General features: G+C 44.6%; 1 protein-coding gene across 1 annotated transcript in view; it reads left to right on the plus strand.

Moving 5' to 3' along the window:
- Nucleotides 1–755: 755 nt before the first annotated feature.
- PHF19 (PHD finger protein 19) overlaps nt 756–16,298 on the plus strand; it is a 62,203-nt gene continuing 46,660 nt past the window's right edge. Inside the window, exons 1-6 of the mRNA XM_089685260.1 lie at nt 756–834; nt 5,047–5,254; nt 5,820–5,901; nt 7,642–7,737; nt 12,795–12,895; nt 16,127–16,275. Of these exons, the coding sequence (XP_089541386.1) occupies nt 818–834; nt 5,047–5,254; nt 5,820–5,901; nt 7,642–7,737; nt 12,795–12,895; nt 16,127–16,275 (653 nt within the window). The 5' untranslated portion in view covers nt 756–817. The remainder of the gene's footprint in view (nt 835–5,046; nt 5,255–5,819; nt 5,902–7,641; nt 7,738–12,794; nt 12,896–16,126; nt 16,276–16,298) is intronic.

A 16,298-nucleotide genomic window follows, 5' to 3' on the forward strand; every position in this document is an offset into this window, starting at 1 on the left:
TTTCAGTACAGTTCTGTTTTCCAGTGCGGGCGGCGTGCCATTAGAAGTAATGGCACCCGCCCGCGGGTCCACATTTCTCTGTGCTGGTGGTGCGGCAGCACAGATTTTCGTGCGGATCCGCAGCAGCACTACCTGCACAGATGTGAACCTAGGGTAAGGGAATTCCTTAGGGACCTCCAGCTCATCAGAACCAGTGTCTCCATTGGAAGATTTCTCCTCTATTACTTTTCTGGGGACACCCCAAATGAGGGATTTTCTTTTAGTTTCATTTTCAATAATAATTGTAGACAGGACAAATAGAGGGCGGATCTCCCTAATGGATGCACAGACTGCAATCAAAACTGACACGGGTTCTCATTCCTCTCCACTAGATCCAAAACTAAAAAGAAAAGTTTTGACTTTAGTGACACTTCGGGCTGCATTTTCCTGCCGCGAGTTGCTCTGGGGATCGCCGGAGAGGACTAGCAGAGGACAAGGATGATAGAGAATGTATAGATGATAGCGGAGATGGCAGGATCACAGTGTGAAGGGTGAGAGCTGTGTCTAGGACTAGCAGAGGATGGGGGTGACACTGGCAGCAGCGGTCCCTGTGATTGAACAAGTTCTGGAATCACAGAGGACCGGGAAGAAGCTGACAGCACAAGGGGGCGGGGCAGAATGACAGAAGGGGTGGGGCACAATGACAGCAGAGGCGGGAAACCGGTGGGCGGGCGGCCAATAGCGGTTCGGGGCGGGCATGGTGGGCGGAGCGATGACAGAAGTGAAACGTCTGTAATTCGCGGGAAAGTGCAGAGAAGATGGCGAGACAGACCGAGAGATGAGTGCACGGCGCAGGTACCGATACCGACCCTCTGCCACCTCCCGCATTTACCTTCCTGACCCTCATCCCTATGCAGCCCCCACCAGCCTAGACACAATCTTGGAGGTAGTAATAGCAAAGCTAAAGGGAACCTGTCATGGGAGGATCGTGGGGCTGTCATCGCTGCTGACCTGCTCTACCAACTGCTTGGCTGTCACTCTGATCTGTTTCTGAAAGGAGTATGCAGATCTGCGGTTCTAACTCTGCATGCACCTAGAAAGTGTCAAAGCCAGAGGATCGACATGACAGCCAGGCAGATAGCATTACCAATAACATTGTTGTGAACAGGGGTGGACTGACAACTCATGGGGCCCCCGGGCAATAGGGGATCATGGGGCCCCTGTGTCCTTGCCCAAACTCAAAAGAGCCTATGAAGGAATTCTGGCAGCCTGTGCCCTTCTCTTCACTGCCTCCCCCAAACCCCCCCCCCCCCCCACCTTCAGTTGCATTCTTCCCCTTCTCGGGTAATAAGGCTAAACACCACTCTTAGACACATGAGGTGCTTGCACCAGTCACCCAGGGGCCCATCAGGAGGTTAATTGTCTGGCTGGGCTTTTATTTTGGCTAGGCAAGGGTTAATGGCTGAGCTGTGCCTCTCTGATTATGCAAGGGTTAATGGTGGGGCTGAGCTCAGACTGGTCATGTAGGGGTTATTGGTAAAGCTGGGGTCAATGGTGGGTCTGGGTCCTGACTCTGGTCACCAAGGCGTTAACAGTGGGAGCTGTGCTCTGCCTTCAGTCATGCAGGGGTTAATGGGGATGTGCCCTGACTTTGGCATGGAGGGGTTAATGGTGGGGATGGGCCCTGACTTTGGCATGGTGGGGATGGGCCCTGACTTTGGCATGCAGGGGCTAATGGTGGGGATGGTCGCTGACTTTGGCATGGTGGGGTTGGGTGCTGACTTTGGCATGCAGGGGTTAATGGTGGGGATGGGCCCTGACTTTGGCATAGTGGGGTTGGGTGCTGACTTTGGCATGCAGGTGTTAATGGAGGGGTTGGGCTGTGACTCCAGTCATACAGAGGTTATCAATGGGTCTGGTACCTGACTGTAGTCAACGAGGGGTTAATGGCTAGGTTGGTCTCTGCCTTTGACCAGGCAAGGGTTAATGACTCCGGTCATACAGGGGTTAATGGCACATTTAGACTGACTCTGGTCACCCAGGGGTTAATGGCAAGGTTGGGCTCAGCCCATGTAAGGGTTAATGGTATGGCTGGACACTAATTCCAGTCATGCTGGGGTTAATGGTAAGGCTGGTCTCTGATCATGCAGGGGTTAATGATGAGTCTGTGCGCAGTCTGGCCATCCTGGGGTTAATAGTGGTGCTGGGCTCTGCCTCTGTTCATTCAGGAGTTAATGGTAAGGCTAAGATCAGCCTCTGGTCACCCAGGGGTTAACAGTGATGCTGTACTCTACCTCTCTCCATTGAATGCTTTATAGGCTCTGACTCTGGTCCTTAGAGGATAATCTTAGGGCTGGGCTCCGACTCTGGTCATTGCAGGGGTTAATGGTGAGGTTGGGATTTGAGTCCAGTCATACAAGGGTTAATGGCACGACTGGGCTCTGACTCTGGTCACCTTGGGGTTAACGGTGAGGCTTTTCCTCTGGCCATGCATGGGTAAATGGTGGTATCTACATGGTAGGATGACTCAGGGGTCATGTTTGGGGTGTCAGGCTGAGGTTGACAGTTTGACATTCTCTCCTGTCAAATGATGCACAAGGCTTTTTTTTTTTTTAATACATTTTGAAGCAGCCAATCACCTTCAAGCCGGCTTTGTGTGTTTTTGGCTGACCTGCCGGACGTTTCCTGTAACGGACGAGAGAAGGCGCCGGGGCACTCCAGGCAGGAGAGAGGGGGAAATATCAGCTTGCGGATCTACAGCTCAATGACTTGAGATCAGGATGTCAGTGCAGCGCTGACAGGTGGCTGAGTGCCAGGCGCCTTCTGTGACTGCAACTTCAGTTGGGAAATTCTCCTTACATACTCATTTTCTCTCCCTTCCAGTGAACTTTTTGCTCTGCTGCCTTTTCATCAGTAAAGTTTTCTGATGATTGGCCAGGAGTGTAGTGACTGTAAGGAGTGATGAGATGCTGTGTGCCTTACACCCCGGTCACACCAAACCCCACTTTGCTATCGTGCACCTTACAGGGAAGTTATACGATTTCAACATTGGATGACATGCCGATTTTTAGATACAATTTGCAAGACATCTGACACAGATGTCTATGCAAATCGCACCAAAAACAGTGCATGTACTACTTTAAAAATCAGTGCTCAAACCAAGTCAGAACCGAACCTATATGACCGCTGTAATTGCAGACAATACGGTGCGACTTGGCATGCGATTATCAAGTTGCATGGCATGCAAATCACATGCCAATTCGCATCCAGTGTGACCGGGACTTACTCCTTGATGCTGTCACTAGTTCTGGCTCTTTGACGGACAGGAGGATGGTTGTTCAGCGGCCATTGTGGTTAGTGAGTAATGGTGACTCGTCAATATAATGGTTTTTCAATAGAGGGTTCATCAGAATCATCATCATCTGCCTACAGAGTTCCCCTGTGGGTCACCAGGGGTGGGGGGGACCTGTGCACCTGCCACTGTGCTGAGTCAGCAGGTTGTCAGATGGGGTGAGTTTTATTAGAAAACAGGATATAGAGCATGGCCGTCACCTCTACTCTGGTTTGTGGAGGGAAGCAGCGCCAGTAGCCGCGCGGTTGCATGGGAGGATCATCCATTCAGATAAGTGCTGCAATGCCCTGTGGTTTCCATAAGGAGGAGACACTAACTAGGGGAGGCCAGTGTAGGTCCAGTTCATGTCGTACCGGCTGGTCTACATCGGATTATACCAGTGAATGTAGTTGGGCACCGTTTTATACAAGCCTACCCTTTTCCAGATTATCACAGTATTTATTTATTTTTTTAATGTACATGTGTATTCTATGATCTACAGAGCGCGTCACCCTTGCACAACCCCCCCACCCCCTGAGATCCCAGCGCCCCGGTTCTGCATGGTCTGTTAATTTTTAACATAGGAGTAATTTTATGTATTTATGGTTCTGTGCATCTCCACATTTCCCAGCATGCCTCAGTCATATGGTTTGACACAGGAAGACTCACCAGCTACTGACTCATATCCAGAACGGCAGCACCGCAGCTCACATCTAGCAACCAACAGCCATATTAACCCTTTACATATAAAACGTTATAGATTGACTGTAACCCATTTTCTATGTTCATTATAGTGATACCGGGAGAAAAGCTGACCTTACCTGGACCCAAATGAGATGGGATTGGTAGTTAAAAAAAAAAAAAAAAAGGATGGCAGGGTGCCACTATTGGGCCAGGGAAGTGAGAGGGGGGCTCAATATACAGACCATCAGTAGTGACTTTTTTTTTATACCTTTTGCATCTTTTCCTAGTCGTTGGGAAACATTATTGCATTAATAATTTTATTGCATTTTCACTCCACTGTTTTTACCATTTATTTAAAGAAATTGCTTCAATTAAGATCTTTTTTTCTGCCATATGACTGCCGATTAGCACTTGCACTGACCCATTGGCTTCATAACTTTGAGTAACAGCCGGGCAACTTTTTCAGGAGCTGCCGAGCAATATAGGTCCTTGTATATCCATATTCTGCACTGTATTCTGGACCTGTAGTGGGATGTGATATGAGAGGCCTGTGTCCAGATTTTGCACTTGTGCCTGTAGTGGGATGTGATATGAGGGGCCTATGTCAGAATTCTGTGGTGGGATGTGATATGAGGGGCTTGTGCCCAGATTCTCTACTTACAGTAGGTCTCCAGTAGGATGTGATATGAGGGGCCTGGGTCCAGATATTGTACTTGAGCCTGTAGTGGGATGTGATATGAGGGGCCCGTGTCCAGATTCTGCGGTGGGATGTGATATGAGGGACTTGTGGCCAGATTCTGTACTTGGGTCTCCAGTAGGATGTGATATGAGGGGGCCTGGGTCCAGAATCTACACTGCAGTTCGTAGTAGAATGTTATATGAGAGGTCCAATGTCCAGAAACTGCAATAGGATCTGTAGTAGAATATTATATGAGGGACCCACATCTGGATTATGCACTGGGATCTGTAGCAATGGGACTCTGCACTGGGGCTTGTAGCACTGGCATACTCTGCTTGTCGGGTTTAGAAAGTAATGTCTTTTTCTCTTCCAGGGACCCATCTATGGCAATGGAGAATCGCAGCTTGGAGCTGGCACTGAGGGATGTCTACCCAGCCTGTAGCAGGTTGCGGCGCTCTGCCTTGGAAAACTCTGGGAAGAGTGGGCAGGACTGCCCAGATCTGGTGGTTAGTCAGGCAGAAGGCCAGTATGTTCTCTGCAGGTGGACGGATGGACTCTATTATCTGGGGAAGATAAAAAGGGTGAGCTGCTGGGAAGTCTTCAGCCATCTCCTAGAGAAATTAGATATTTTGGACCTTTTGTTAAAACTGTGCACATAACATAAATAGCCGGTTCAAAAATGACGATCTGCAATTTCAGAAACAAACCGTTTCATGTCTGAAATGCCGGTGACTTTTTGGATAGGAGCCTTCTTGCTTAAGAGAGGCTCGTTCTTCCTGGAAGTGAACTGGTCACTTCATGCACTGATGATCGATCACCTACCTGCACCCTTGTCATTCCTAACAATGGGAAGGGACATAATCATGTTGGAGCCAGCATTTCCTATAGTGAGGATCCTGTGCCTGGCCAAATAATGCCCTCATGTTATGACTGAATGCCTCCGTTTTGCAGTAAAGTAAGGGCCAAAAAACAGTAGGGCGACCGTAAGCCACTGGATGGATGCCATAGTCACCTGGTTGTGAATAAGGTGCTGCATTTCCTGCTCTGCTCCCATTTCATTCTCTTCTCCTTTTAGTGAGGCATTGTGCAGTTTCTTGACTTGTACATACTGCCATCTGAATTTACTTTGCTCTTTCTTTCTGGCAGGTCAGCAGTTCAAAGCAGAGTTGTCTTGTGACATTTGAAGATAACTCTAAGTACTGGGTCCTTTGGAAAGACATTCAACATGGTATGTATGCTGTGGCTCGACACTGGAATCTGAGAATCCGCCATACTCTTCTTCAGTCTGCAGCCAGCCATAACTGGCTGCAGTTTACTCTACTCTTCCTTTCAATTGACAGTTGCATAATCATGTTGGGGAAGAAAAGTCCATCTAGTTCAACCAATCGAAAAAATGTAACAAATAAATAGAAAACCTCCCAACACATAATCTTTATACTCAGTTGATCCAAAGGAAGGCAAAAAAACCTCTAAAACATGATCCAATTTGCTTCGCGGAAGAAAAATAAATTCCTTCCTGATTTTCCCCCCCCCCCCCCCAGAAAAAGTCTACTGAGCTGGCAAGAAACAGTTTTTGAGGAGTCTATTCCACACTTTTACAGCTTACTGTGAAGAAGCCTTTCTGTATGTGAACGTTGAATGTCTTTTCCTCCAGACATAAAGGGGTTTATTTACTAAAGCTGGAGAGTCCAAAATCAGACTCCCTTCTGCATAGAAACCAATCAGCTTCTAACCTCAGCTTGTTCAATGAAGCTTTGGCAATGAAACCTGGAAGCTGATTGGTTTCTATGCAGAAGGGAGTCTGATTTTGGACTCTCCAGCTTTAGTAAATAAACCCCCTAGGATCCCCCCTTATCCTTTTGTAATGACCTTAAAGTAAATAACTCTACACCAAGTTCACTGTATGGACCACTTATGTCGTCATATATGGTGGTCATGTCCCCCTTAAAGGCCTCCTCTTACCTGAGAATAATTTAATTTTTTAGCTAATCTTTCTTCATAGCTGAGCTCATCCATGCCTCTTATCAGTCTGGTTGTGTCTATCTATCTTCCCAATCAAATAGTGCATTGAGTTTGGCTTGTAAGTCGGAGACATCCTGTAAGGACACTATTCCACTTGCATAGCTTGGTGTCATCTGCAAACACTGAAATTGTACTTTTAATTCAAAATGTTGTATAATTTATAATCATTTTAAGGTAAGGGTCCCAACCCTGAACCTTGGAGTACACCACTAATAACCTTAGGCCATGCAGAATATGAATCATTAATTACTACTCTCTGAATATGGTTTTTTAGCTAGCTTTCTATCCATTTACAAACTGAAATCCTAATTTTAATCAGACTATGGAAGTTAAACTCACTGAACAGCACTAAAACTGTCCGGAGACATAGATGAAGGTCTGCCCATCTTGGGCTAGATGGGAAGATGATCAAATATGAGGGAATGTTCCTTATTACACTGATCAAGACTGGAGCCCAAAAACAATGAAGTAAAAGTGTCGATGATAGTAGATTCCTCACATCAGTTTCTCAGAGAATAGAAAAAGAAAACCTATTTGTTATAGGTATAGCGCTGTCAATTTACACAGCACTTTACATATATACAGTACATTCACATCAGTCCCCAACCCTCAAGCAGCTGACAGTCTAAAGTCCTTAACTCACATTCAGTCATACACATACTAGGGCCAATTTAGACAGGAGCTATTTAACGTACCAGTGTGTCTTTGGAGTGTGGGAGGAAACCGGAGTACCCGGAGGAAACCCATGCAGTCACAGGGAGAATGTGCAAACTCCAGGCAGGTAGTGCCATGGTTTGGATTGGAATCGACAAACCTAGTGCTACTAGGCAGAAGTGCTGCCCACATTTAGCCACTGTGATTGGTTATTATTGGAAAAATCTCCTCTTTTATCTGCCACTGTCTTTAGTGTTCATGACTAACCATTAACCTAACATATCTCCTTCAGCTGGCGTACCTGGAGAGGAACCTAAGTGTAATGTTTGTAGCGGGAAGAGCTCTGCGGCCCACAATCAGATCCTCATCTGTGGAAAGTGCGGACTTGGTAGGTAGATTTCTCTTCTGAATTGTCTGAAAAAATTATATTTTCAGCTACTCTGATTAAACATGAAAAGCGGAACTCTGCTAAATACTGTTTGATTCTAAACTGACCATATAAAGTAGCTCAAATGTCATTTCAGAAAGGCACTGTCCCTTTCTGTGCAATGAGTCTGGTTACTTGGGGGGGGGCTGTTCATTGTGCCACGGCTCCCATTGATCACCAATAATCCTAATATAAGGAGGGTACACATGGCATATGCCTCTCACTGATCACCAGTATTTCTAACCTAGGGTGAGTATAGAAATACAATAACTGCAAAACTTAAATGTGGTAGCAATGGGTTGTTAAAACATATCTAAACTGCAAAACAAAAATCTAACAGTCCTTAGATGTGGCTGTATGGGTTTTCTTTTTCCAGGCTTTGCTTCAGGGAACAGAAACAAGACTATAGAATCCTATCCATCTTTTTGTCCATAACCTAGAGCGGCATGGTTCTGTAAACTTTAGAATAATGTAACTGATAACAGCACCATCAAAGAGGCACCTAAAATCAGGCAGGCCAGGAGGAAGTGGACCTCATACAGTGGTCAGCAGAAATCCATATTCCCACAGTCCACATTCCAGGCTTGGAAAATTGGCAGGTGGATTTTCTCAGCAGTCAACAGCTGTCTCCAGGGAAGTGGGCTTTTCTCCCAGAGGTGTTTGAAGAGCTCTGGAAATCACTGGGTACCCCGGATGTGGATATTCTGACATCCATGTTCAGTGTGACTGTCAAGGATTCCCCACGGGATTTTGAAATCTCATTTTGCTTGGTGCAAGGCTAGCGGATTTCATCTTTGCAAATATGTTGCAGGTAGCATTCTGGCTTTTCCCTAGTCTGACGGTAATCTGGGTCTTGCATGGAGTACAATTAAAGGTCAGATTTTGGCCTTGGCGGTCCTCCTCCAGGGACCTGTTGCTTCACATTCATTGGTGCGTCTTTAAGACTCCATTGACTCTGTGGGACATCAACTTGGTACTTTTCTGTATTGCAGAAATATTGCCCCCATTACTTTTAGTTTTTCTACGTTGGAAGTAATTTTTTATTTATTTATTTATTTTTTTTCCCCATTGCTTTAGTTTGCAAATTTTCATGATTGTCTACTTTTCCTGTAAGAAATCATTCCTGATGTTTCATTGTGACAAGATGATTCTATGGTCTCAGCCATCCTTTTGAACTGAGGTGGTTTCTTTGTTCCATCTCAGCCAGGACCTTGTGCTTTTGTTCTTATTGTCATAAAAATAGAAGTTAGGTCTAAACCTGTCTAATCGTAAAGTGGCTGTGAACCTCCGACATGAAATATGAAAAAAAAAAAAGCATATTCCTCTGTAGTGTGTACTTGTCTCTATCCAGAGCATTAAGCGTCATTTCTGTCTGTTGCTTTGTTTCTCTGCTTTCTGCATGAGTGGCTTCTGACATATTTTCCTGACACCAAGAGAAAAAAGGTGGCAGGGGAGGGATCTCCAGTAGATTGATAGCTTTGTGTGAAGGGAATGTGTCCCTTCTCTCCAGTGAACTCTCATAGCTCTCCTCATTGAGCTCTGCAGAGTTTAATGTCCCCTTTCTTTCCTCATTTTTCTGACGGCTCAGACATTCTTTATAAATTCTGGACTTTGACTGGATGTAGAGAAGAAAATACAGCTGTGTATCACCTGAGGCTAGTCACTTCACTCTGTATATGTAAGCGTTTACAACCAATTTAAACTTGCTCCCATACCAACTAGCTTTTTAAAAATCCCTTTTCGGTATTTTCTCCCAGTCTATATTGCAGCACATTGATATGGGGGAGAATCTGATTGGCGAACTGATATGGGGGAGAATCTGATTGGCGACACTGATATGGGGGAGATTCTGATTCCGCGTGGATGTGCGGAAAGGCGCTGATGGGGACACTGATGTAAGGGGGGGACTTTGTTGTAATGGTGGACGAAGTTTTGGATTCTGATGTGAGGGTAAAATCTCAAATCCTTTACTTGTTCAGATATCTCTTCAGTAAAGTATGGAAGGGAAAAAAAGACAGTGAGTGCATCCTGGTTAATGAACAATGGAGCATAAAGTACTTTTTTGTACAAACAGGCGATAAAGCCTTGTGTCTCATATACAACGAAACTGTTGCAGTTTTGAAGGAGTACAATTTGCGTCGGCACTATGAGACAAAACATGAACAACGTTATTCCAAATTCACAGGAACACAGCGTTCAGAAAAATTTAAATCAATGCAACACAATTTGTTTTCCCAAAAAGCCCTGTTTACACAAAAGAAAAGTGAAAATAAAGCTTTTACCAGGGCCAGTTACAAAGTAGATTATGCATTGGCTAAAAGAGGAAAGCCATTCACTGATGGGGATCCCATAAAGGAGTGTATAATGGAAGCAGTGGAAGAGTTATGCCCAGAAAAAGTAAATCTTTTCAAAACTATAAGTCTTGCACCAAATACTCATAGAATTGATGATATAGGAAGCAATATAAATACTCAAATTGCAGACCAAGCAAAAAATATGTGGGTTCATTCTCTTGCACTTGATGAATCAACTGATGTGTGTGATATAATCACAACGTTTAGTGTTCATTCGTGGTGTTGACAGTGAAGTTAATGTTACACAAGAATTGGCATCAGTGCATAGCATGCACAGTAACTGGAGAAGACATCTTCAAAGAACTGCCAAAACCTGACAATATAACCTGGAGTGGAATAAACTGCAATGCGTGACAATTTATGGAGGAAAAAAATGTGTCTGGGGCAAAGAAAGGTTTGGTTGGACAAATCACAAACGTTTCTGGTTGGCGGATTCTCAAAGCCCATGTTTCTGCACTGCATTATCCATTAACAAGCATTGTGTGGAAAATTATATGGATATGTCCTGCGTTCTGAAACCTGTTTCAAAAGTGAATTTTCATTTGATCTTATGGGCTTAATCCTCGCCAGTTTCATGGTTTTCTGAAAGAAATTGATTCAAAGTATTTAGACTTGACTTATTACACAGCAGTTCTATGGCTATGTTTTAGAACAGTTCTTTCACGCGTCTTTCAGCTCCTGGAAGAAATAAATTCATTTCTTACAGAAAAGAATCGACCCAAACCACTTTTATCAAACACTGACTAGCTTTGGAAATTGGCATTTTTTTTACAGATTTGACAGACCATATGAATCATCGGATTTCCCATATCGTACGATTTCCCTACTATTATGTTTTTGGGGACAGACCAAAATTTGGGATTTTCTTTCACTTTCAATGATAATGGTAAACAGGTTATTGTGACAACCTGACGGCTAGCATTTTCAGAGGGAAGGTTGACCATGCCAGGTTTCTGTTAAGTTCCAGCTCTCTCTGCTCCACCATCCACTGGTTCACCCTTTGTGGGAAATATACTGGAAGTTGAGATTTCCTATTGTCTGTGCTGTGCATTTAAGCAAAGTGCGACTGTTGTCAGGAATGTATGAGAAACATCTGTGAGTCTTTACATCCGACCTTTTCCCAATCCTGTCTTTTCTTCCCAAAATATCTGCACATGGGTCACACAGAAACGTGGGGGGGTTAAAAAGAAAAAAAAAAAAAGGAACTCTCCTAAGCACCAGCTTTGGTGTCTCCAGCTGCCAGGGACATGCACATATTTCTAATTTTGGGGTGTGGATGACGTATGACCCTAACTCCTCTTCATGGTATGTTGGTTTCTGGGAAAAGGACATGGATGAGGATCAAAAGGTCTCTTCCTAATCATTTGACCTCATCCTTTTTGGTAAATAAAATTCCTATAGAATTGCATTTGGCTTCTTGGTTTTGAGGACATAACACTCCTACACTGACATTTCAGCACCGAAAATGATCAGTCATGCTAAGTCCGTTACAGTTGAACATTTTGAAACCTAGGAAAGGCTCAGTTCCCATGATGCAGTGCAGGCTTCTAATGCTTAGCTCCAGCTGTGCTGTCAGCCAATATATTGTGAGATTCGGCATATACACTTAACCTCCCTGGCGGTGTTCACGAGAGTAGCTCGGGGTAAAGTTTCAGCACCACAAGTGGTAACCCCGAGCTACACTCGGGAATACCCTGCAGCGTTGCTCCAGGATCCCTTCTGCACTTACCTTGTCCTGCGCTCCCGCAATGTCCCCCCTGCAGTGTCCCCGGCAATGTCCTCCGGTGGATGCCGGCATCTGTCTTCCGGGTTCCGTTCCCTGCGACGTCAGGATGTACGGGGACGGAACCGGCGGGAAATTTAAAAATGTCAAAAAGTGACATTCACTAAATATAGTAAAACATTACTGTATCAAAGCATTTCACATACATTTTGTCCCTAGTGCATTGTCCTGTGCCCTGCCTGCATATTTACTGTTCTTTCTGCCTGAAAACTGAGAAATGTCCATGGCGTTTAAAAAGCGTCCCTTTAGGTCAAAAGCAGTTTTAGACCAGCTAGAAAACAGCGATAGTAAATTAGAACCACATGCAGAATTGAGTGATAATGATTTGTGGGGAAATTCATCATCAGACACTGAAAACGATTTAGCGACTTTGCTCAGTGATGTGCGAACTTGGCGCTATATTTCGAATTTCAGTGTTTTTGGTTTGATTATATTGAATTTTATTACATTTTTTTATGATTATTCAATTATTTATGATTTTTGTGTTTCAAATTTTAACATATGTTTACTAGACTCTTGTTCAGCCAGATTTCAGTGAGTTATTCCCAAAAATTACAGGCCTACAATAAAAAAAATACATATTTCCATGCAAAAAAATGTACCGCTTTGAGCACAGAAATACTGACATAATCAGACCGCTAGGAAGGTTCCTATGTGAGGGTGTTGGTACAATTTGTGCAGAGGTTGCTTTTCATATTAGGAGAGGTAAAAGTAGAGCTGTTATAATAAAGAAATATAAATGGTTACAGTTGTACGGTTGTCTTTCTTGTTTTTAGCAGCAGAGCTTAATAGCATACTGTAGGTGCTTTTTCTCAGTGGTGGGTTTCCTTGGAGGTCTTGTAGTTGTGGAAGTTGTAATAAGTATTCTTAATGTATTTCAGGGTACCACCAAAAGTGCCACATACCTGATGTGGAGAATGAGGAGCACAGTGTTCTAGAGCCTTGGTTCTGCAGGCGCTGCATCTTCGTGCTGGCTGTCCGGGTAAGAAAAGATTTCCCCCATTTTATCTTGCTGTTATCAGTCTAATCCGCTTAAAGTGGAGTTCCACCCAAAAGTGGAAGCTCTGTTTGTTTGCCTTTCCCCACTGCCATGTTTTGGCATCTTTTTGGGGGAGCAAGGAGCGGATATCTGGTTTTGACAGGTACCCGCTCCTACTTCGGCTCTGTGTATACGGGCCAAAAAATATGTACCGTATTTTTCGCTCCATAAGACGCACCTAGGTTTTAGAGGCAGAAAACAGGGAAAAAAAATTCTGAACTAATGGACTGCAGACATAGTACAGGAGATGACCAGAGACTGCGGACACAGTACAGGAGATGACCAGAGACTGCGGACACAGTGCAGGAGATGACCAGAGACTGCGGACACAGTGCAGGAGATGACCAGAGACTTCGGACACAGTGCAGGGGATGACCAGAGACTGCGGACACAGTGCAGGGGATGACCAGAGACTGCGGACACAGTGCAGGGGATGACCAGAGACTGCGGACACAGTGCAGGGGATGACCAGAGACTGCGGACACAGTGCAGGGGATGACCAGAGACTGCGGACACAGTGCAGGGGATGACCAGAGACTGCGGACACAGTGCAGGGGATGACCAGAGACTGCGGACAGCACAGGGATGACTGCTGACCTTTGGGGAGGGGGGGGAGCGGGTACCTGAATTTGACAGGTACCCGCTCCCACTTCCGCGGAGTTGTTCTTTCATCTTACCTGTTCCTCTATCCAGCCGCGCGCTGTCTTCCCTTCTTCTGTAATGGCGCTCGGCATGACAGCCGGGTGCCCAGTGCGCATAAGCGAGAAGCACTTGTGCTTTGTGATTGGTCCGGCGGCTTCTGGGATCTGTCATGTGTCCCAGGTGCCGCCTTACCATTCACAAAAAGCACCGCTTCCTGCGCATGCGCACTTGGCACCCGGCTGTCATGCCCACACTACAGAAGCCGGGAAGATCGCGCCGCTGGATAGAGGAACGGGTAAGATGAAAGAACAACTCCACGGAAGTGGGAGCGGGTACCTGTCAAATTCAGGTACCCGCTCCCCCTCCCTCCCCAAAGGTCAGCAGTCATCTCTATAAGGTCCCGCTGTAGAGCTGAGCGGCCATATTCGCTCCATAAGACGCACTGACATTTTCCCCCCTTTTTTGGGGGGAAAAAAGTGCGTCTTATGGTGCGAAAAATACGGTAATCCCTCTCCAATTTTATCCAAAACTGAAAAACGTTTTGCCTTTTCATTCTACTTTTTAATAAGGCTGATATGTCAGTTGCAAATTTTTCTCTATTGGATTACTAAAAGACGCTTGAAGGTTTTGTTCTAATATGCTCATGAAACTTTGCCTATCTATCCATACTTTAATCTTTGTTTCTAGAAACCAATTTATATTTTGTTTAGTCTCTCCTCACCTTTGCTGAGATCAGCCCACTCCAAGGAAGCCGGTATCCTCATCGGCCAGCTATGGCGGGTTTGTGGTTACGAGCATCTGGCAGTTGCATGTGTGCGCACACACACCCCAATGGTCCCTTCTTTAGCTGGATATTACTGTCTGGATTATGGATGTTCTGTCGCCTGCCAAGCAAAAATCTGTACAGCTTTATAATGAAGTGCCAAGTCTAGTTAGCAGAATGGTTAGAGAATGAGTTTGTTGTGTGCAAGGTCACAGAGAACAGTGTGCTTGCGGATGCTGTCAACCAGGCTGGGCTTTGGCAGGATCTGCATAGTACAGTAGTAATATTAAACATCAGTGCTTGGGTGTGAACGGTTGCTTGTATATGGTGACCCCAAAGTCAATATTAGGTTGTGTCTGGAAATATTAAACTTGGGCAGCCTATAAAAGCTCCAGACACAATTGGCTTGCTAAAAGCAGATTCACAAATGCTGGCCAGAGACCCCAGCTTTGTAAGTTATGCAGCAGTCCCTGGACCCATGTGGTCAGAAAGCCCACATATTCTATACCAGCAGTGCGCTTGCAGTATGCTTTGTACAGTAGAAAGCAGAATTTGTAACCTTTTTATCTCTTTCCCTTCTCTTCTCTGCTAGCCTTCCTCCTTTTCTCCTCTGTACTTCATTTGTATAAACAAGTAAGGCAAGGTGAGCATACATGTTTATGCGACAGCCGACAAACATTTATGTCCAGTTTAGGACTTGTTCTTTGAGAATGCATGCAGTGATGTAGCTTGACATAGGTTTCAGATTTAGATATTCAGATTTATATATATATATATATATATATATATATATATATATATATATATATATATATAATTAGTCCTTTTAAAGGATAAGTTCACCCTTTTTAGAAAAAAATAAATGCGCTTTTATTTATTTATTTTTTTTCCCCCCAGGTAAAAAAATGTGCATTTATTATTTTTGTCTACAAGAGCCTGAAAAGCATTGCTCCAGCAATCTGTAGATCGCAGATGCCATGCAGGTCTCCCTTAGACCTGTCAGAATATCTGCTTGTCGTACGGGATGTGCGCGCAAATAGATATTCTGACAGGCAGAATGAATGAACTACCAGCCGCTAAGGCTGTTGGGATTTGTAATCTCTCAATCACAGATGACTGTGAATAAATGATGCGACCATGTGGGCGGAGCCTCACAGCCACTTTTTTTTTTTTTCAAATTTGACAAATGACGAGGTGGGAGAAGGTCCCCCTGCTAGCTGTCAAAGTGGGGATTTGGGGGGAGTGGGGGCTGGTCTGAACATAACATGTTACAAAAGGTGAACTTGTGACGGGACGTACACATGCCATGACACTTTGGTGTGGCAAAAATCACGCAAGCAGGAAATTGCATTTCTGGGGGCATTCTGTACACCAAGCCTGTACAGAACTCCTCTAGGTGTCCATATTGCATTGAATTTTACAGAAAACGGTTGCTCAGATTGAAATGAAAAGGTAATTTTGTTTTTCCCCCACAATAATGGAGTCCCCCTTTTTAAGGTTTGCTATGGTGTTAACATGTCTGTAGAATCTCTGATCTGTGCTAATACCTGAGGGCTCGGGCCCCATTTTAAGGGACAACCCCTTACTGGGATATTTTATTTTAACATTAGATTTGTCTTGTCTAGATATTGTATGTTTTACATGCCGTTATCAAAGCCCAACATTTTCCCTTAAACAATAAAACAGTTTTTTTTTTTTCTTCAGTTACGGTGTTTTTATAGACAATTTATTGCAGATGTCAGTAATGCTGCTCTTTTTTTTTCCTGCAGAAAGGAGGCGCTCTGAAGAAAGGCCCCATTGCCAAGGCATTGCAGGCTGTGAAGTTGTTGCTCACATACAATCCAGAGGAGCTGGACTGGGATTCTCCACACCGAACCAATCAGCAGCAGTGTTATTGTTACTGCGGAGGGCCCGGAGAGTAAGACAAACATTCTGCTATAC

The sequence above is a fragment of the Staurois parvus genome, unplaced genomic scaffold (assembly GCF_062004578.1).
Source record: "Staurois parvus isolate SC_StPar_1 unplaced genomic scaffold, SC_StPar_1.0 ptg000365l, whole genome shotgun sequence".
Lineage (NCBI taxonomy): Eukaryota > Metazoa > Chordata > Amphibia > Anura > Ranidae > Staurois > Staurois parvus.